The 21774-nt window shown below is 36.3% G+C and overlaps 1 protein-coding gene across 1 annotated transcript in view; it reads left to right on the top strand.

The window, feature by feature from the left end:
* The window catches only part of DPP10 (dipeptidyl peptidase like 10), a 601399-nt gene that overhangs the window by 488045 nt on the left and 91580 nt on the right, over positions 1-21774 (top strand). Inside the window, exons 8-9 of the mRNA XM_041739998.1 lie at positions 3495-3615; positions 13920-14074. Coding sequence (XP_041595932.1) covers positions 3495-3615; positions 13920-14074 — 276 coding nt within the window. The remainder of the gene's footprint in view (positions 1-3494; positions 3616-13919; positions 14075-21774) is intronic.

The following is a 21774-nucleotide window of genomic DNA, read 5'->3' as shown; positions in this document are numbered from 1 at the left end:
CTGGTTAAAAGTTCGTAAGAGTCTGCTATTATCAGGCATTGTCTCTGGTTGAATCAGTCACAGTAGACTAATTTACATTGTAAATACTCTCACTTCCAAAATCTTAACTTTCAACATCAAATGTTCATTTCTTGCTATGTGTCCATTACAAGTTGGCTAGGGGTTGGGAGTGAATTTACTCCAACCTTCTTCACCCAGAAATCCAGGCTTCTGTTGTGTCCACCATCAGAAGTATTCCTGTTGATTGTGGCAGTGGGAAGAAAAGGTGAAAAATTGGCCTTTATATATAAACTTCTGCAAAGCAGTGACACTGCTGTGTCCAATCACTTGGTAATGACCAATATCAACTAATACATTGACTAATTTCTTAGAACATTAATTATGTATTTCTTGACTTATCATGATTCAGCATATAGTACTTCAGTTGCCTTCCTGTTCCCTTTCTGGCAACTTTACCAATTTTGAGTTATTTTTTAAGTACATTAAGACCACTGATTTTGAAAAACTAGGTAGTTGGCTTGCTATCTAAATTGAAGAGTAAAATGGTCAAATAGCTATGTATTCCTATTTGTTTTTTTTTTTCCTATTTGTTATTTATGTGGCTCTTTGAAGGCATTAATTAATGGCATCAAAAATATTATGACAGCTTAATCAACATTAGGATAAATGGCATTAGTGTTTGTCATGATTTCAATGTGATTTAAATCTAGTTGCAGTCCTTGATGACTGACATTTGGATCCAGTTTAATTTCATCAGAGTGCATATTTGCACTTCTCATATTGTTAAGCTAGTAGTTAGAGTTTGTGCTATTATGAAACTAATATAATCCAAGGAAAAACTTTAGCTTTTTAAAAGAAGTTATAAGATTATAAATGTACACTTTCATGAAGGCAGTCACTAATGTCACTAGTTTTTTGTCCACAGAAAAAAGATCTTATGGACATTCCCTGGTATTGCAGCTTTCAGCAAATGGCATTAAAATTCTGATTCCATATTGCTTGTTCTTTTACATTGAAGCAGATGTCAGTTTCATATGGATTCTGAATATCATCCAATCTGTTCTTCAAGTATAAATGTAATTACTGGTCAATGGTTTTGGATAATTTATACATCTGCTAGAATCGTGGAGGTTTTATCAATTGTTTTGACTTAGAGTTTGTTCCTTTATGAAAGCTGAGGATCTGGAGCTATATTAGTTTGGACTAAGTAACCTCTGCTCCTTGGAATAGCCATATGAGCCTAAGTAGCATGGGTGTGGATGATCTGAACTGTTACTACTCACAAGTCCTAATAGAAGGTTCAGATACAAAAAGAGGATTCCTTCCAAGTAAGGAAGACTTTGTGTGCCTATTTCACATTCTCTTTGTGAAAGGCAAAAGAAGGTAGTATACAAAATAGGTAAAGCTTAAGCTTTAGATGGCTAGAATAAAGTGAATATTTTTTTCTCCATTACAAGAAGTTGTAATTAAGACCACCTTCTGGGACACCTGAGTGGCTCAGTGGTTTAGCGCCACCTTCAGCCCAGGGCATGATGCTGGAGTCCCAGGACCGAGTCCCATGTCGGCTCCCTGCATGGAGCCTGTTTCTCCCTCAGCCTGTTTCTCTGCGTCTCTCTCTCTCACTCTCGCTCTCTTGCACTCTGTCTCTGTCTCATGAATAAATAAAATCAATCTTAAAAAAAAATAAGACCACCTTCTATCCAGTTTTAATACAAGTGAGATAATAGTTCTCAAACTTCTGGCTACATATGACCCACACAGTTTCAATAATTATTTCTTATTTCCTATTGTCACTTGAAAACTTTCTAAGTGAAGGGAAACCAGTAAATATCATTTGTTATTACCTCTCCTCTTCCCACTATTGGTATAAAACTACTGCTGTTAGTATTCTATTACTCCTGGTCCATATTTTACCAATATAACATGTAATACTGGTCAATAGTTTGTGACAATTTATACATTGGCTTAAGCCATATCAGTTTATTTTGATTTAGAATTTGTCACCTCTATAAAGCTTAGAATTTTGAACCAAATTATCTATCTGTAGTAACAGTCACATGTATTATATGTTCTGCATTCATCATGTCATGGATGCTTCACAACAAGTCTCTAAGGCAGGTGTGAGACTTATCCACATTTTATAAAAGGAGAGGACTGAGATTTTAAAAGGTTAGGAAAATTATTAGAGTCATTTGGATATTAAATTTAGGCTGCCTGTTATAAAGCCCTCTCTTTTAAACAACCTGTTATAGCTTTCTTTCTCTCTACCCCACCCCTCAAAAATTTGTATTTGTATTTTGGCATTCTCACCTGTGATATAAATGACATGTAGTGTTGAAATGATTAACTAGATCTGATCATTGTTACATACTTGCCAAATCACCATAATCAAAGTAGAATATCAATGAAGTTTTCTGGATATTAAGATTGCTTTCATCATTTTGCACACTGAGATTTAAAATCTAGGATCTCATAATTAGAGGATTATATCAGAAGTCCTGGCATTTGCTCTGTTTGCTATTATGTAATGGTCCTGTAGCATGCTAGAACACAAGGCCTCTAGAACATCTTCTACCTTTTTAGAATGTTCAATGTAGATAGTAATTTGGCTTCCATTAGACAATATTCTACTGCCCAAACATATAGACGAAACACGGTTCTCTGAAGGTTATATTATCATACAGGCCAGCAGTTTGAAATGTTTGGCATTAAATATATTTGAACATGGATTTTAAATAATTTTATCCTGAATTATCTCTATTTTGTGTAGACAAAGCCTGTTTAATTTCTGTTGTTCCTGTTGTGGGGGCTATTGCTGATCCTAATATTATTTTGGAATGCTTTGTGATGTGTTGAAATTAAAAGCCTCTCCTGAACTCTCAAGCACACAGTTACTATTACTGCTATGCTAGTTAGAAAAGAACTGCCAGTGAAGAGTGGGGCATAGCTAGGTGTGTCCAATTTATCAATTCAAAGGGATTTTGCCACCCTTTGCTTTCATCAGAGTATTTGTGAGTCGAGCTGGATGGAATCAGAAAGATTCTGTAGAGACTATTTTATTGATGACCAAATCCATTTTTGTAATAAGATCCCAAATTGAAACTTTTCAGCTGTGAGTTGGCTATTACTAAAGTGACATCTATCATAGTTTATCAGTCTCTTAAGTATGCAGTGTTAGCTCAAACCCAAATCATTTTTGTGGCATAAAAAAGGGATTAAGCAGATGAACAATTGTTGTTGAAACTATGGATTTAAAAGCTTCAGTATTGGTACTGTGTAATTTCTAAATGACAATTTGATATTGATATGATAAGGAAGGCAACAGCCATTAATAACTGAAAGCGATGCAAATGTAGGTATTAAATAAAGACAAACTAAAAGCAGGCAAACAATACAACACTTGGCTCTTCAGCAATTATTCTATAGTATGAGTACTTAGAAAGCTTCCTAATGTGTTACATTTTTTGATTTGTTTCATATGTTTCCGGATCCAGATTTATATTTTTGAAAATAATATCTACTATCAACCTGACATAAAGAGTAGTTCATTGAGACTGACATCTTCTGGAAAAGAAGGAATTATTTTTAATGGGATTGCTGACTGGTTATATGAAGGTGAGTTGACTAGATTTTGTTTCAATAGAACACAGATGACCTGTTTTTATACAAAATCTGTGAGAGAAATATGTTCATTCTAGAACAATACTTAGAGTTCCATTTCCTCTTATTTCCTCTCAAGACTGCCTTCATGCTTTCATGTCTTTGCATGTGCTCATATTTCAACTGGTTGTGATTCACATCTACCACATTTAGGGTGTGTGTGTGTGTGTGTGTGTGTGTGTGTGTGTGTGTAGACACACCCATACATACACATACATTTTGTTCAGGCTACATAGATTTTATTTTGGTGATGCTTAACTAATGAAAGTGAATGATGGTCTTAGTCAACTCTGGAGTTAGATGCTAAATTTTTCTGACTATAGAAGAGAAGAAACAAAAACTTTTACTGCTCAAAAAATGCATCAAAGTCACTTGATTTTAGTCATTCCCATTAAGAACAGTCTGTCACATTTTAAAAGCCATTGCATAGGGAGCAAAATAAAACCCACCTAAAGAATTATTTGCAATAACTATTGAATCAGGTTTTCATGATAGCTGAGAATATAAAAAGGAACCAAGTAATGAAAACCTCTATCCAGCTTGATCATGCACCAATTATCAGCTGGGTTGTAGGTACAGATTTCCTGGGAAGACTCAAGGTGTGAGGTTAATACCTAAGTTTCAGACTCTGCAACTGATCTTGGCAAAATATGTCAAGATTTAAAATAAGCTAGTCATATTTGATTAGAAATTATAAAGCTGGGATCCCTGGGTGGCGCAGCGGTTTGGCGCCTGCCTTTGGCCCAGGGCATGATCCTGGAGACCCGGAATCGAATCCCACATCGGGCTCCCAGTGCATGGAGCCTGCTTCTCCCTCTGCCTGTGTCTCTGCCTCTCTCTCTATCTCCCTGTGACTATCATAAATAAATAAAAATTAAAAAAAAAATTAAAAAAAATTATAAAGCTAAGGCTCATCTAGAACATAAATTTTATTTATTGAGCAATATTGGCAAATGCAATCTTTCTATCTCAGAATCAATATTTTTAATTCTATAAGAAAAGTAAATCACTTGCCTATTCATTTATTCATCCATTCTGTCATTGAACATTGAACATTGTTAAAGACTTACTATGTTCCAAGTATTTGTAAGGGTGCTGAGATATAATAAGAAACAAAGTACTTTCAGGACCTTACATAAAGAAAAACATTTAGCTGGGTGGAGCTATTTTACTAATGAAGAGACACTGTAGCCTTTGGGATTTATACACATATGTGTACACGTATGCTTATATATTTTCTATGTATATATACTAGCATCAAATAATAAAGTATTTTAGAGGCCACAATTTATTCTGAGGAGTAGTGATAGCTACTTTGAAAATATCAACAATAATTACGCTATAGATTTTTAAAAATTCAAACACAAGGGGGATCCCTGGGTGGCGCAGCGGTTTGGCGCCTGCCTTTGGCCCAGGGCACGATCCTGGAGACCCGGGATCGAATCCCACATCGGGCTCCCGGTGCATGGAGCCTGCTTCTCCCTCTGCCTGTGTCTCTGCCTCTCTCTCTCTCTCTGTGACTATCATAAAAAAAAAAAAAATAAAAAATAAAAAATTATAAAAAAAAAAATTCAAACACAAACTGATAAGTAGGGTTCTTTCATTCAAAGTGTCAGAAGCTGACTCTGGCTTTCTTATTTCAAAAGGATAAATTGTTGAAAGAGCCTCAGATGGCTCAAGAGATTAAAGAAATAAGTGGAGAACAAACTTGAAACTTGGGTAATTCCAGGAGTCTAGGTAGCAAGAACTAACCATTTCTTACAGAGAGGAGCTAGGTAAGAGATACACTTTATCTTCAAAATATTGTTGCTACTATGTGAGACCCAGATGTCAGTCAGTGGAGTGTGGACAGAAGTCAAATCACAATAAACACAGAATTCTATGAAAGAACAAAGGAGACTTAGCCCTTTCTAGGGATTTGCAAACATTTTCCCAAAGGAGAAACCCTCTGAGTTGAGTCTGAAAGATTAAGAACTATAAGAAGAAACTAGGTAGCGAAATAGCCCAAGTGTCCATCGACTGATGGATAAATAAAGACGATATAGCATATATATATACAATGGACTATTACTCCCCCATAAAAAAGAATGAAATCTTACCATTTGCAAAAACATGTATGGAGCTAGAGAGTATTATGCTAAGTGAAATAAGTCAATAGATAAAGATAAATATAATATGGTTTCACTCATGTGGAACTTAAGACACAAAACAAATGAGCAAAAGAAAAAAGAGAGAGAGAGAGAAGGAAACTAGAAATAGACTCCTAACTATAGAGAACAAACTGGTGAACACCAGAGGGAAGGTGGGTGGAGGGATGAGTTAAATAGGTTATTGGGGTTAAGGAATCCACTCACTGTGATGAGCACTGGGTGCTCTATGGAAATGCTGAATCACTATATTGTACATCTGAAACCAATATTACACTGTATGTTAACTAATGAGATTTTAAATATATTTTTTTTAAAAGAAGAAAGTAGGTAGGGAAATCTAAGCAAGGGTTAAGAGCTTGCAAAAGCATAGCTAAGTTAAATAGCATGGTGTGTGCCTTGAGAACTAAAGTCTGCTCGGTATTATTGGGTCATAAGATTTGAGAAAAAGGAAGGCAGCAAGAACCAAGGGATAGGGGCCCTAAAAATAACCTGGGATTTCAATTATTTTTCCACTAGTAAATGGGGTAACTAATAGAGCTTTTCAAGTAAGGGAGTGTTAATATCATATCTTCCATATAAATAGATCATTTTTGACTACAGTACAAAGCTGGGTTTGAAAAGCAGAAAGAACCAGTGAGCAGCTGGGAGGCTTTTCTAAGTTCTGCTGAGAGATAATGAGCAATATTACTCGGATTAAAGCAGTAAGAAGGAGAGAAAATTCTAAAATTAATGAGGCAGTGAATAGATAGATCTTGGTTAAATGGTTGGGGTGCAGATGAGAGGAAGTCAAGAAAGATTCTTTGGGTTCTGGTCTGAGTCACTAGTAACAGACCCAGTGAGCAGGCATTCATAAGAGTGGTGGGTTTCAGTGGGCACACGGTGCTTCACAGTGTGCTGGCTTGCTACCTTGGGTAACAAACTGTGATCCTTCACATCGAAGAAATTTTAAGTTAACTTAATGTAGAATATACTACCTTGACAACTGAACAGCATGCCCTGGGCCTCTGTCCTTTATGTAAGGCTTTATTCAATTTATAGCATTACATTTTTTTAGAAAATGTCAGAAGAGAATTTAAAGACCATTATCTGACAGCTATTTTCTTAATTAGAGAATAAAATTCTATATATTTGGGTGGAGAATGAACACTGTGTTAGGGAATAGGTAGGACTAATAGGACAAAAACTCTGGAAAAATTAAAGTTTTGGCTATTCAAAATAAACTCAATCCTTTGGGCTCTTATGTTGTAGGTATACTAGCAAATCCTAAATGTGTTACGTGATGAATCCTCACAATGCTAGCATATTTAATCGTTTACTGAAGAAACCAAGACCCAGGGAGACAGGTGACTTGGACATGGCCTCAAAGCTCATGAGTGCCGGAGCTGGCACCTGAATGTGTGTCCTCAAAGCCAGCACTTCACCCTGGTCTACTCTACCTGTTAGAATTCAGTGCTTTTCCTCATTCCCTAAGGGATGATATACATTATGGACCTAAGCCATTAGATTTCACTGATCTGTTTCCTCAGCCAAGGACTCTGAACCCTATTGGCCATGGACTTACTTCAATTCTTGCTTTATTTCCAAGAGAAGGGGTAGGTTATATCAAGGGAATCAGTGTTAAGGTTTGATACAGGGACTTAGGCCATTCAGATGTTATTGTTTTTTCCCTCATGCATCATCCCCAACCTATGTTTCAAGAGTCCCACATGTACCTTCATTTCCCAATACCACTTTGCTTTTCCAAAGGTGCTAAAAACTCCCAGATTCCAGGCTTCCTCTTTTCCCTTTATTTCACTCACCACAACACAGTGACATCTACTAGGGATGCATATGATCTTCAACGGGTATGTGTGAGATGCTCTAGTGTGGAGATTTCCTTTTTTGTTACTTTACAAAAATCAACTACAATCTGAATTAGTATGTGTGGAAGAATCAAGAAGTAACACATAACATTTCCACTTACTTTTTTTTATTTGAAATTTGCCTTTATCATAGAAAAAACAAGATTTGAGAAGGAGTCACATAAGAGATAAAGTGGTTTTTTGTCGCACATTTTAAAGGCATGGCTTAAACTTTTTAGGTCTAGGCCAATCTGTGAGTGTGGCTCTTGATCCCAATCACAGGCACTTATGTTAACTTTTTAAAGTCTTTAAAAGTGTTATTGTAAAATCTCCTTGTTTCTATTTCTAGTAGTATTCAACTCCTAAGGAAAATAAAGGCAAATAAAATGTATTTTAAAGAGTCAGTGAAATTCAGAAGAAAAATAAAACATACTTAAAATGAAACATCATTTTAAACACAATTCACATAAAATGCACCTAATGTCATTCATATGAATTGGAACATTTAAAGTAGTAAGTTAGCTAAATAAAATATCAGATGAATGGTTTGTTTAAAAAAACAGAGTTCACAGCTACCAAGTCTACAACTTTGAAAATTTCCATAAAGTATTGAATCTATTAAATAGAAACAAAAAACGACTATCACTTTAAGTTATATGAGCATATAAAATATTGGAACTAATGTGCCTAAATGATTTACAAATGTGTTGTTAAGGAATTCTTCTGTGATAATTCAGTTCAGGATATTGAGTACATATATCTTTCCAACATTACCTGAGAGCGGTATGAAGAAGAATAGGATTTCTATGTTTCATACATTTCCAACTTAGTGGAATGAAAAACTGTAAACACCTTTTACATAAGCAACCATTTGGAGCATGGTAAATAGAAGTACATGCCTACATACCAACTAGAAATGTAAGTAGGAATTAAGTCTAATGGGATGGGGAAATATAGGGTGGCTTCATAGAACAAATGGTATTTGCACTGAGCTTTAAGAATTACAAGAATAGAAAAGTGAGAGAAAAATGACAGCATAAACAATATCCTTATCAACAGATAGAGATTGTTGCATTTTTTGGTTGTTTACGAAGAATAGTGCAAAATACCTACTTTCACTTTTTTTATGACTTGTCTTGGACACAGGAAATTACATTCATCCATTCATTGATTCTACATATTTATTGAGCACTTACTAAATCCCAGTAAACCTGGACTATGACAGGAAAAAGAAAAAAAAAATTAGAGATGCAGCCATGGAAGCCAGAGGAAGATAGACTAATAAAGCTGAGTTTCAGGTCAAACAAACTAAAGATCCCATAGTTACTGTTGGATTTGCTACCAGAAATTGATAAGAGCAAAATCAGTTAATTTGTGGTACCAAAAGCAAGATTGCAGTGGATAGAGGTGTAAACAGGAAGTGAGAAGGTTATGCATATAGACAATTCTTTTAAGAAACATGACAGTGAGATACAGAAAATAAAGGGGGGAAATGAACCATAGACCCATATGGCTGGCAGTAGCATATTCAGGAAATCTTATCTGCCTAAATTGATAAACTATAAATGGATAAAATCAGCTTACTTTCCAGAGTAGCATGTTAATCTGCATGCAATGATTATATATTAGTTTTCGGTAAGTACTTTGTGTTGAGGCTATGTTTTTAAGTGTCTTTGATATAAAACAACATGTGTTGAAAACTCCATCTGTTCTGCAGTGAGATTCTCTAATCATTGTAATAAAGACAAAGAAGAACCAAACCTTCATTGACATGGAATGGAATGCAATTTGTAGAAATACATTATTTGTAAATAATCTAATATAATTAACACAGGAAGTTTCAGTCCATGAATAAGAGTCCTTATTAGTTACAATTGAAGAACTGTGTGTGTTATCCAAGAGAAATCTTAGGCAGATGCATATTAAAGATTCTTTTATTTACCTCCTTCCCATTTCAGTTAGCTTTATTTTGGGACCTGAAGGAAGTCACATAACTCTTTGTGTGTATGACTTTACTATTTTAACATTTTGTGTGAGGAACAACTTTAGGCATAGATCATTCTAAAATAAAGTAGAGTAGAAAAAAAAAATAAAGTAGAGTAGATGATACCTAGTTTCTGCTGAATGGTGCTCTCAAATCTGGGCCATTCTTACTCTTGGGAAGTACTTGCACACACATACTTCAGCACCTAGGATACAGCTCATTTCTTTAGGAACCCTGAGTGTTGATTTTAGACAACACAATCTGATCTCTCTGTACCTTCAAGGCTCATGAGACCAAGAGTTTATACTCAGTTTGGGTTCAGCATTTTTTTCCCTCAGTGTGTCATGTGGATGACTCATGTCTCCTCATATGAATTTTAAGTAATTTGTACAAGTCAGGGTCAGGATTACAATTTGAAAAAAAATGGCCATTTCAAAGGAATATACACAATTTTATCTATGAAGGGGCCACTTGTCAAAGAAAAGGGTTATGTAGCAACTTGTAGCTAGTAATGATTTCGTCATTAACAACTGCAGTGAGAAGGGTAAGCTGTTACTAGAACCTAGAAGGAGGGAATCCTATAGTTTCTGCAGTAACAGAAGCAGGAAGTTTTGGCTGAGGAACATAGCCAGACACACATGTTTCTAACAGGTGAGAACCAAGAGAATAAATGCCGTGCACTAACTTTATTCTCTTCATTTGATTTGTCTGGTTTCACACTGGCCACAGCCAACAAAAACTCAGAGATCATGGGGATATTATTTATTCAAATAAAAATTTCATGTCCTTGAAAGAACACATGAAGTTCCATCTGCTACTGTTTCATTGTAGAGTAGTATTAGTCCAGTTGATATATCTGTCTGAAATTTATAACTACAGCCAACACTTTTGTTTTCATGTAAGGTTTTGGGGCAAATGTCCCCATTAAGAAAAAAAATAAGGTTGTCATAGGGCCTTAACTAGTAATCCTGGTTCCCTCTGTCAACTACTCATTCCTTTTTCCTTTTACCTTCTGCCAGCATTTTGACTATACAGGTCATTTGCCTGGTGGGATCAAACCAAAATTTTATCCCTGCCAAATCCTATTCCTTTGCTTCTTTTTCCTAGGTTCCTACAATTTCAGTTTTCCATTGAAATGGAATTTGAAATGTGGAAATGTAGAATTGGAAAATGAGATCTAGTTGGACAAAGGAGTATTTGTGAATCTGCTGAGTCCAGACATATTCTTCTTTGCTCTCTTTTATATAGTGAAGACACACATTCTTCCTGGCAGATAAGCTTAAGCATCAGACACATAGTGACTATGCATTCTGTTAGTTTCTTTTTCCCCCAGTCCTTTCGAGCCCTACATGGTCAGGGGGAAATTTCAGCTTCCAATTCAAAGGAGCAGAAGTATGACGTTCCCACCCTTAGGCGTTAGGACTTCTAAACCCACTGATCTCCTTATCATGAAGAGAAGAAACAAAATATATCCTGTGGGGTAATGGTGTGATAGTGATAGAGAATGCTACGTTTCTACCATTTGCTTTCTGGCTATGCAAGAGTGACACTTGCATGTTGTATGGGGACATCCAGACTTCAAGGTTGTTATAGTGTCAAAACTGAGAAAGAGAGAGACTAGTTTGTGCTTCCATCAAGCCAGGTGTATATAGCTAACAGAGAACAGTGAATTTCATGGTCCGAGCCTCTCGACCTTCTTTTTGCCATAAAATATTTTCTGTTGGGTGGTGATGTAGTGTGGATTATTGTGGTGATGGGTAAGCTATTCTGTAAATCCATGAAGAGTGATGGTAACAGGATTTCAAGCAGCAGAGGCACAGCTATACTAGACTATGTGTCTATCTTTGTAATGACAAAATGCTACCCCTTCTCAATGGAAGCTTCCTGTGTAATCTGCCTGCCACCAGGTAGCCAGTTGGTCCTGCTGTGAAATAATGCCATATCAAGTTTAATGACAGCCCCTATTATTGGCAGGTAGTGGTGGGAGCCAAAGCAGACTGACATGAGCTCAGTAGGCATATTGTTCATCTGATTATCCAGAGCCAATTCTGCTATGGACGTGTTCTGGTGGATATTTAAATAGGACACTAATATCTACATATTTTTACATTTTTTTAACCACTCTTGATAAGTCGATGCAGTTATCTTTCCCTATACCTCCTTGTCATTAATTTCCATCTTCCCATAACCCCAGTCAGGCCTTTTATTAGTTACTGTGCATGAGTCAGGATAGATCCATGCTTCAAGCCAATTCTCCTTCCACAAGAAGTGAGAAACTAAAGATCTTGTTCAAAAGTCAGCCGACTGGAAGAATTTATGTTTACTTTAGTCTTTTAGTGCCACTCTTCAGGCTGTAGTACAGAGCTTATCCAATTCTAGACCCTCCAAGTATAGCACATACACACACACACACACCCATAAACCAGGCCTGCTTTTGTTCTTGCCCTGCCAGCTTATATTAAAAGCACATCTTGAGGTTTAGTTTGAGCTGGAAGAGAGAGGGCAAAACAGAACATGCAATATTCTGGACATTTTACTTACACATTCTGTCCCAATCCCTTCTATTTTATAGTGGGATGTTGCTATATATATTCAGTTTTATGGTCAGTGAATGAATGAGATAACAGTCAGTTCATGATGGGTAGTTTGGGTTCCACAGCCACTTGGTATCCTGTGGTCAGGCTAATTGTTTCTGCAAGAGCCCAGTAGAGCTGCTTTTGAAAAGGAGAATATTTATCAGCACAAGAGGAAATGGCCTTCCTTTAAAGCTTGTAATGCCTGTGTTTTAATTGCCATATAGTGAGTGCCAGAAGCTCCACACAGCATCTCTGTTTACCATGCACAATTACATTAGCATTGTTATCTGCTGGGTCACCAGGTAAAGATGGGCGGGAAGGTTGTACCATGGCCTTGATCTGCTACATGGTCCTATCCTGCAAAGGCTTTGCTCAGAACAGAAAGCTTTATAGGTTATCTGGGAAGTAGAACAGGACAGCATATGTGAATATGTTTTAAGTTGTTATTCAAAATCTGAAGAGTCTATTCCCACTTTACTTTTGCATAAGTATGATTCCAACAAATTTTCTCTCATTTTAGAAAAACTATCCCAGTAAATGCTATGGTACTAGATCTCTAAACTCTCCTCTAAGGATACAGACTCTTAAACATTATAGGAAATATATCTTTCACTCTGCCTTAATGCAGAGAATGTTTAGCTCCCTTGGATAGAGGCTGCCTCTGTCAGCAAGAAGGTTTGTGGGAATTTAGAGGTTTGACATCTTCAGCCATAAAATTAGACACATATAGCAACATTCCACTCCCTTTTCTGAGTCTCTTACTGGTATTCATCATGGTATCTGTCAGGGTACGAAGTTAGCACATTCAGTAATCTGAAGAAGTTTTATTTATAAAGAGACCACATTTACAAAGTGAAATCATGAAGGACAGAGCTATGATCTAGACTAGTAGCAACCAAGCTATAATCACCCCTGTGACCACAGAGATGAGCCATTACAAGATAAAAAAAAAAAAAAGGAGAAAATTTCACAGAAGAGACTGCATTGACAGGAATAGTGACATCATTTAAAGCACACAGCTAGACTGAAGTGACATTTCAGGATAGAGCCAAGGGAATATATACTCTGACTTTACTCTCCTCCTTCTAATCTCTTGCCATCGTATCATAAAGGCTGTGCCCTGGAGGGCATGGCGGCCCTTTTGCTATAGTTCACCCATATTAATTTTCTGGACCAGAAAGCAGGTATAGACAAATGAAGAGTGGATCTGGGGTCACATGAAAGATATCCAATATATTTCTCATTCTCTTTCTTCAGAGCTTAAAATAGTTTCATGAATCCAGAGGGGATTCAACTTATTCAATGAAAAGAGTGGATATTTAACTTGTTTGATGATGGAAATATGACTGAATGCAAATGTGAATGAATGGTGACAAAATACGGTTTTATGCCATATTTCAGTGTTCATTTACTGTTCTTATTGTTTTTATTCCAATAGTGCTTCCATTTTCTCTGTTCATGTTGCTGACAGTCTATGAAATCCTGGCTTCATTGTTTCATCATTCTTTCCTTCCATTCTGTCTCTTATCCTGTGACTAAAAGGATAACTCAGAAATAGAGAATTCTCTATGACATTGATAAAAGCAAAATCTGACACATTATATAGAAAAAAAATGTCTATGTGCAATGGAGGTTTCAAGGACAGATGTTTGTGGGTCACTGAGCCCACATCTCTACAGTTGGTTTTAATAATACTCATTTATTCTAGAGGAACTTCTGCATTCTCACATTGCCCACTGGTGGTCACCAGATGGAGAAAGGCTTGCTTTCCTGATGATAAATGATTCGTTGGTGCCTAACATGGTTATCCCTCGATTTACTGGAGCGTTGTATCCCAAAGGAAAGCAGTACCCATATCCTAAGGTAAGTAACGTGGAAGTACTAGTTTTTTTTCTCTCTCTCCTCACCAAGACCTTGATTGATAGTATCCTTCGTTCATGAACAAGTTGTCTTTGAGGGGGAAAAAAAAAAGGAAGCTTTTCTTACTGGTCAGACTCCTCTTTTAGAACTTGCAATAGCCTGTACACAGTGTTCTGGTAGGAAGAAGTAGAGATGATTCAGGGCTTGGGCACTGCCACTTTTGCTGCATTTTTTTTTTCTTTGATTCTTTCATTCTTGTTTTCCCTCACCTTCCCAGTTAGAAAGGAGATGAGGACCAGCAACGATGCCAGGGTACAGGTTTCTCCAAAGTACATTCTGTTTGTTAATATTTGTTATATTATAGTTGTTACTAGGTATTATAAGGGAAGAAAAAGTCCCACGGTCAAATAAGTTGAAAATTCTTGTTAAAAAAAAAATCCAACTTCTTGCAGATGCTTTCTTAGAGCACTTAATATACTATATGTTAATGTGCATTATAAATCTCCCATAAAAATTGACTAAGCATAAAGTATCTCTAGTAAGGGATAGACTAAGCATAAAGAATCTCTATAAAGAATAGACTAACATAAAGAATCACCGATAAAGAAGAGACTAAGCATAAAGAATTTATTAGTATTAGTATTAACATCAGCATTATTTTGGCAGAGCATACTCTGGAACATACTTTATAACATGATGGGGTAGAGCTATAGCCAGGCGTAGCTAAGATAGATAGAATTGTTTTATTGAGTGAGGCAAATATGGAAATCTTGCCCAGTGAGCAACACTATTTTCAAGAAGAGAGCAGGTTGCAAAAGCATCTGGAGTGTAACTATTTTTTTCTCTTGCATGGCGTTTTTGATAACTTGAGGTCTCTTTTTTAAAATGCATTTCTCCTATGTTTATATTACAAAGAAAAAGGCTCATGAATGAGGCCGCCTGTGTATTAATCACATAAAGAGGTCTTGTAGGAAATTTTTTAAACTCCACTTTATACTTTTCAGCTCTTAACCAGGTAAGAGATGGCTGCTAACTGATTTAGAAGCTATTTTTAAGCCATTCCTTTAGGGAGCTGTACTCTTCTGTTTCCCAAGCACAATAGGTTTTATACCTTTCAACTTGTATGTTACATTAATTGGGCAAGGTATTGGACAAATTACCCATCACACAGATTATTCTATACTTGCAGTGAAGGCATGGTTAGGGTAGGCATGACTTTTATTTTCCTGTCTTCCATCAGACTCAAGTTACTTAAAGTAGGACAAGGAGGAAGGAAGCAAGGGATAGAGGGAAAGAGGGAGGGAGGGAAAGAGAGAAGGAGGGAAAGAGAGAGAAAAACAGCCTTGAATATAGAGAATCAGGGATAAGAAGAATATTTCCTCTGTGAGATTCTGTACCACCTGTTTTTTTGTTTTTGGGGTTTCTCCCCCTGTCAATCTTACCTTCCTTCCATAGATTGTAGTATTAAGTGACTGGCCTATAGCTGAGAAGGACACCCGGGTTGAGAGGAATCTGATCCTGTGATTTGAATTATTATGTTTAGGGTCTTCTTTGGATATAAATTAGAAGGCACATATACTCAGTGCTGGATATAAATTAGGCACATGTACTCAGTGCTGTTCAGGAGAAAATGGCAACCTGACCTAACAACAACAACAAAATGATCATATTCACCAAGAGATTTTTTCTTGTACTTCATGTACATGACTTATGAATTCTCTAGTATAGATTTAGTCCTGTTTTATGAATGAAAGTTTGTTCCTCTGTAACACAACTGTACCTGTCTTCCCCCCAGAGAATGAGTGAGAAAACTTCTCCAATGTATTAATTCTCACATCATTTGATTTAATTATGATAATGAAAGTTCACCTTGACAATTTATTTTTTAAGCTTTCATTTATTCATTAGAAAAAGGGAGAGAGCAAGCACAAGCGTGGGGGAAGGGGTGGGAGACAATGGGCAGAGGGAGAAGCAGACTCCCCGCTGAGCAGGGAGCCCAAGGCGGGGCTGGATCCCAAGGACCCTGGGATCATGACCTAAGCCAAAAGCAGATGCTTAACCAACTGAGCCACCCAGGCACCCCTCACCTGACAACTTAGATACAAAACAAAGTTGTGTATTATGAAAAGCGTATGTGAATAGGCAAATATTCACATACTACTATTCAGTTTGTCCACTGCACAAAGCAAATAAAATCAGCCCCAGGGAAGGAACAACTTTTTATAATTCATTTCGCAAGAGGAGTGGGGATTTTAGGACTCACACAGAAGAGCCTTAGACAATACGTACATTTTCAAATTGCCTTCTCGGTTAAGGGCTGCTGGCACTTGAACTTGGACACCCCTAGGCCTCATAACTTTAACAGACTAAGAAACAAATAGATAAATGGTAATGTCTGAGAAAATGTAATTCAGAAGATGCTGGGTTGACAAACCTAGACACTTTGTTACTAATAGGTTATTATTTAATTATTTAATATTTCATAATAGTAAAACTGGGCCTAAATTAATGTTTGCTATTGTACAAGTCATGTTTGCTAATAATAGGCTTCATATTTTCAGAGACAGTTTTCATTTCCTTTTTTTCCCCTTATTTGGACGCCCTCACAATTACCTCTGTTTACAAATGGACAAACCAAGCTCTCTCAAAGGCTAAGTCCTTTTATAAAAGTCACAGTTCTTTTGAGAACAGGGAAATAACTCAAATTTAGTGATCCTGCCCCTCCCTGTAAAACTATGAGAGGTTAACCTGTATCTCTGAAGACATAGCTGGAATCAAAATTAACTTTATGTGAAGTTAACAAATTCATGTGGAACTCTGTTTTCTCCATTTATTCCTAATGACTTGGCTATATATAAGGTGGGATATACACAGGATTCTTAGTCTCACATCCAGATAGATAGATAGATAGATAGATAGATAGATAATAGATATATAAGGATTTGTAAAACAAGGTAAAAGCCCCAAGTATGTGTTAATGACTACAATTGAGGAGTATTAAATGTAAAATAAAGATAGCTATTCTAGTAGACAAGCCAAGAGAAAGAATCCTAAATGCTCAGGTGTTTTTTAGTAGGAATCCCGGACCAGGTACTTGAAACAATAGGACTCAAAAAAAAAAAAAAAAAAAAAACAGTCTGGGCTTGATCCTTGTTCTTAGGTAAATTTCAGTATCATTTTGGATATATTCCTTGAACTTTGAAAGTCTTATTATTTTCTACTCTGTTTTAAAAAAAATGTTCGTTAGTTCTTTCACTCACAACTGTATTATTTTGATTTGCTCTTACTTTTGTAATAAACCTACAAAAAGTAGTACTTTAGACATTGAAGTAATTCACAGAGTTCACACCAAATTGTGCCTCAAATTAAACTAGATTAAAATGAGTGCAGCAAATACTCGATGTGGTCAGATTTACTAATGAAATACTTACACTAAACAAATACATTTGTATTTTACTTAATTCAGCATGATTCAGAACTCATAAAATACTCTATCATTAGCAATTCAGCACAAAAGAGATGCACAGTTCTATGTCAGTAACCTCAGGTTAATCTTTTTAATTAAAGCATTATCTCGTTTAATGACAATTTAGTTGCCAGTAAAATAAGGTTAATTATTATTGAGGCTTGTGTTTCAGAATCATAGAGGAAGGATTCTGTAGATATGCAGTCTTTCTGGCAAATGTGACTGTAAAAAGCAAATAGACGAACTCTTCTAATTTGCAAACTATTGAATGATCCAAATATTAAAAGGTACAAATGAACTTGCAATGTGCACTTAATTTCAAAACTCCATGGAGAGATAAAAATCTAATTGAGATTATAGAATGTTGGATGGCTGAAAATTAGAAACAGCCTGATGTTTGCTTTTTGTCTAAAATTGGCCACATGTATACACAACTTTTAATTTGTTTCCCTGTAAAAGCTAGGATATCAGTGATCCTATCCAGGTAAAAGCATACCAACTGCAGACATTAAAAAATAATTGCCTTAGTATGGTAATAACCATATGTATCTTTGAGAAAATATGTAATAAAATTATTCATCATTGAAAAGAACTGACAAAAAGATCAAATTTAATTTCTCTTTTTCTTAATGAGCTAAATGAAGAATTTTAAAAATAGGCAGAATTTTTCACCAACTAGAAAAATCAGTGTCTTAATGAAATTATCTTTTTAAATCAGTACTATATACTATTTTAGACTTAAAAAAAATTATACTTTTTAAGGACACCTGGGTGGCTCACGGTTTAGAGCCTGCCTTCGGCCAGGGGGGGTGATCCTGGAGTCCCAGCTCGAGTCCCACATCGGGCTCCCTGCAGGGAGACACAGAGGGAGAGAGGCTGAGACACGGCAGAGGGAGCCTGTCATGAGAGACACAGAGAGAGAAAGGCAGAGACACAGGCAGAGGGAGAAACAGGGATCACGGCCTGAGCCAAAGGCAAATGCTCAACCGCTGAGCCACCCAGGAGCCCCAATTTTAGACATTTTTATAAATAATCATCTTGTTAATCCACATAACAAAATTATAATATATTTATAGCTACAGAAAGGAAACCTACTTTGGCTCAAAACTTCTGACTTGTAGACATATTCTCAGTGAAGCGTCTCATTTTTTATAATCCAATAAATTAATACTTAAGGATCTTTAACATCTTGCCCCCAGTTATATTCAGTATATTGCAGTCAAAATGTAAACCCAGGTTTCTCTGACTCATAGGTTAAGCTAATCCAGTTCTCATATTTACCAGCACTATCAGCCTCATCTGAGAAACTGTTAGAAATACAGATTCCCATGTCACATGACATTAGAAATACTGATTAAATCTTGTTAAACAAGCCCTCCAGCCCTCTGTAATTCATTTCTTTCTTTTTTTTTTCTTATTTTTAAATATTTATTTACTTTAGAGATAGCATGAGTGGAGGGAAGATCAGAGGGAGAGGACAAGCAGGTTCCTGAGCGCAGAGCCTGTTATGGGGCTCCGTGCAGGACCCTGAGATCATGACCTGAGCCAAAATCAAGTTGGACACTTAACCCACTGTACCACCCAGGAGCTCTCTGGGTAATTCTGATGCAGGTTAACACCTTTGATAACCAATGAGCTGTAATATATATTATTGTGTACATATATATATATATATATATAATTGTATATATACTAGTATATAGTATATAACTTGTATAAATACTAGTTACATATACTAGTAATAGTATATTAGTAATATATTACTAATAATATATTACTGAAAAAATAGACATGTGTCTTATAAAACTTGCACACAAAAAACAAAAGATAAAAAAATAAAATTTGCACACAATTTTGGTTATCTGAATCTTGTTAAAATACAAAATCTTAGGCCAATATACCTAGAGATTCTAATTTTGAATCTGTGTTTGGACCAGATTTGTGTTTCTAAGATTCCAGGGGATGCTGATGGGTGCTGCCAAAGATCAACACTTTGAATGGCACTACTAAATATTATGTCCCAGCTCTAATTTTTAATATACCTGGTCAAGCTAGAGAAATGGCTAGATTGAAAAATATGGATAAAGCCAATATTTTCAGGGAAGATCATGGCAGTTCAATTGAAATGGGAGTGATGTGAAAGGGAACTCAGTGTGTATGGTAGGAGGCTAAATTGCCCAAGACAAATGTGCCCAGTTATTTGAGGGTTTTAGAACAATGAAAAGCTTTATAAAATCTGACACCAGAGCCTTCTCTGTGAGACAGGATCATAGCTTATCTTCCAAGAACCCCTTCACCGTATGAACTATTTCCATAATATCTCTTTATAGCTTTGCGTTTTTACAGTAAAGGATTTTCCTAACTCCTTTATTTGGCTCAAAACTTCTGACTTGTGTATGATGTACCACCACGGATGTGCTTGTCATTTTTGTTTAAGACTTTATTTTTTAGAGTGGTTTAAGCTTCACCACAAAATTGAAAGAAAGGTACATATGCCCCCTGCACTCACACATTCAGAGAGCCTCCCACAATATCAGTACCACTCACTACAGCAATACATTTGTTACAGCTGATAAAGCTACACTGACACATCATAATCACTCAAAGTCCACAGTTTACATTTATAGTTCACTACTGGTGTGGTACATCCTGTAGGTTTGGACAAATATATAATGACATGTATCCATCATTATGGTATCACACAGTATATTTCATTGCCCTAAAAATCCTCTGGGCTCCACCTATTCATCCTTCTGTCTTCCCTGCCATACTAGTTGTATTTAACAGGCTAACACAGTACTTGAGGACTATAATGGACTATTGATGGAATATATTTTGTTGCTTCTGGTCCTGTTCAACTTTGGGGTTTGTCAATGCCAATTATCTGAACATGGATTTTTCTTTCTCATCTTTAAGTCACTTTTATAATTCTCCTTTGATTCTTGCCAGTCTTCTATTTTGACCCACTTTTAATTTCCTGACTTTCTTTGTACATCTCATATACTCTTCTCCTGAAATCTCAGCCACACTCCAATGACACATCAGTACTTTGTTTAGGAACACACTGCACCACAAGTAGTCAACTGAATCTATAAATCATTTATTGATGTAAACATTCTCTTACTTATTCAAACTGCTTGAGATATATTGTGAAAAGATCCCTTTTTGCCCCCTACTAATTCACAGTATATTTAGAAAAACTCTGGGGGCCTTTGCCTGGGAATGAACTGAAGGAAAACCACAGCAGGGAAGGGAATCCTGGGTTTAAATATTGGCTTCCTCAGTTATTAGATATCCATCTTCCATGGTTTGCTTAGCTTCTCCATTGTTATCTGGAAAATGGGTATAATTTCATCTTTGAACAGAAGTAAGAATATTTAGTAAGATAATTCATGTAGTGCCTCCACTATAAACTATGAGCCAGAAATATACTAATGCTCTAGGCTAGTTATTACCTATTATCACAATCCTTCTACTCATCTAACTATGCACTGAGTGAGGGCAGACTGCTCTGTGGCCCACCACTTCCCAAGGTACACGTTAACACCCCATCTAGGGGAATCCCTGGGTGGCTCAGTGGTTTAGTGACTGCCTTGTGGTGTGATCCTGGAGACCCGGGATCGAGGCCCACATTGGGATCCCTGTATGGAGCCTGCTTCTCCCTCTGCCTGTGTCTCTGCCTCTCTCTCTCTCTCTCTCATGAATAAATGGATAAATTTAAAAAAATAAATAACACCCCATCTAGTATTCACTGAAGTTTAAAAGGAAACCTAGGGAGAAGGGAAGGAAAAATAAAATAAGATAACAGAGAGAGAGGCAAACCATAAGAGACTTAACTATAGAAAACAAACTGAAGGTTGCTGGAGGGGAAGTGGGTAAGGGGGTATTGGGTAATTAGGTGATGGGCATTCAGGAGGGTACTTGATGTAATGAGAACTGAGTGTTATATGCAACTGATGAATCACTAAATTCTACCCCTAAAACTAAAAAAGAGAGAGAAAGAGAAAGAAAGGAAAGAAAAAGAAAAAAAAAGAAAGTAAACCTATGAATTCTTAGTGCAATGGAATGGATTAGGTATTGGGGAATTTTAAGCATGTGCCACCCAGATTGGCACATCTTACTTATTTTTTTATATTTATTATTTTTTTAATTAGCCAAGATTTTTTATCATTGCATTTCTTATCCTATAATATAAGTAGCAGCTTGTTCTACTAGTTGTTCTGTAAAGCCAGCCCTC

Source organism: Vulpes lagopus, chromosome 24 (assembly GCF_018345385.1).
Source record: "Vulpes lagopus strain Blue_001 chromosome 24, ASM1834538v1, whole genome shotgun sequence".
In the NCBI taxonomy this organism is placed as follows: Eukaryota; Metazoa; Chordata; class Mammalia; order Carnivora; family Canidae; genus Vulpes; species Vulpes lagopus.
Note: the sequence above shows the minus strand (reverse complement) of the source record. Positions and strands in the feature narration are given on the sequence as shown.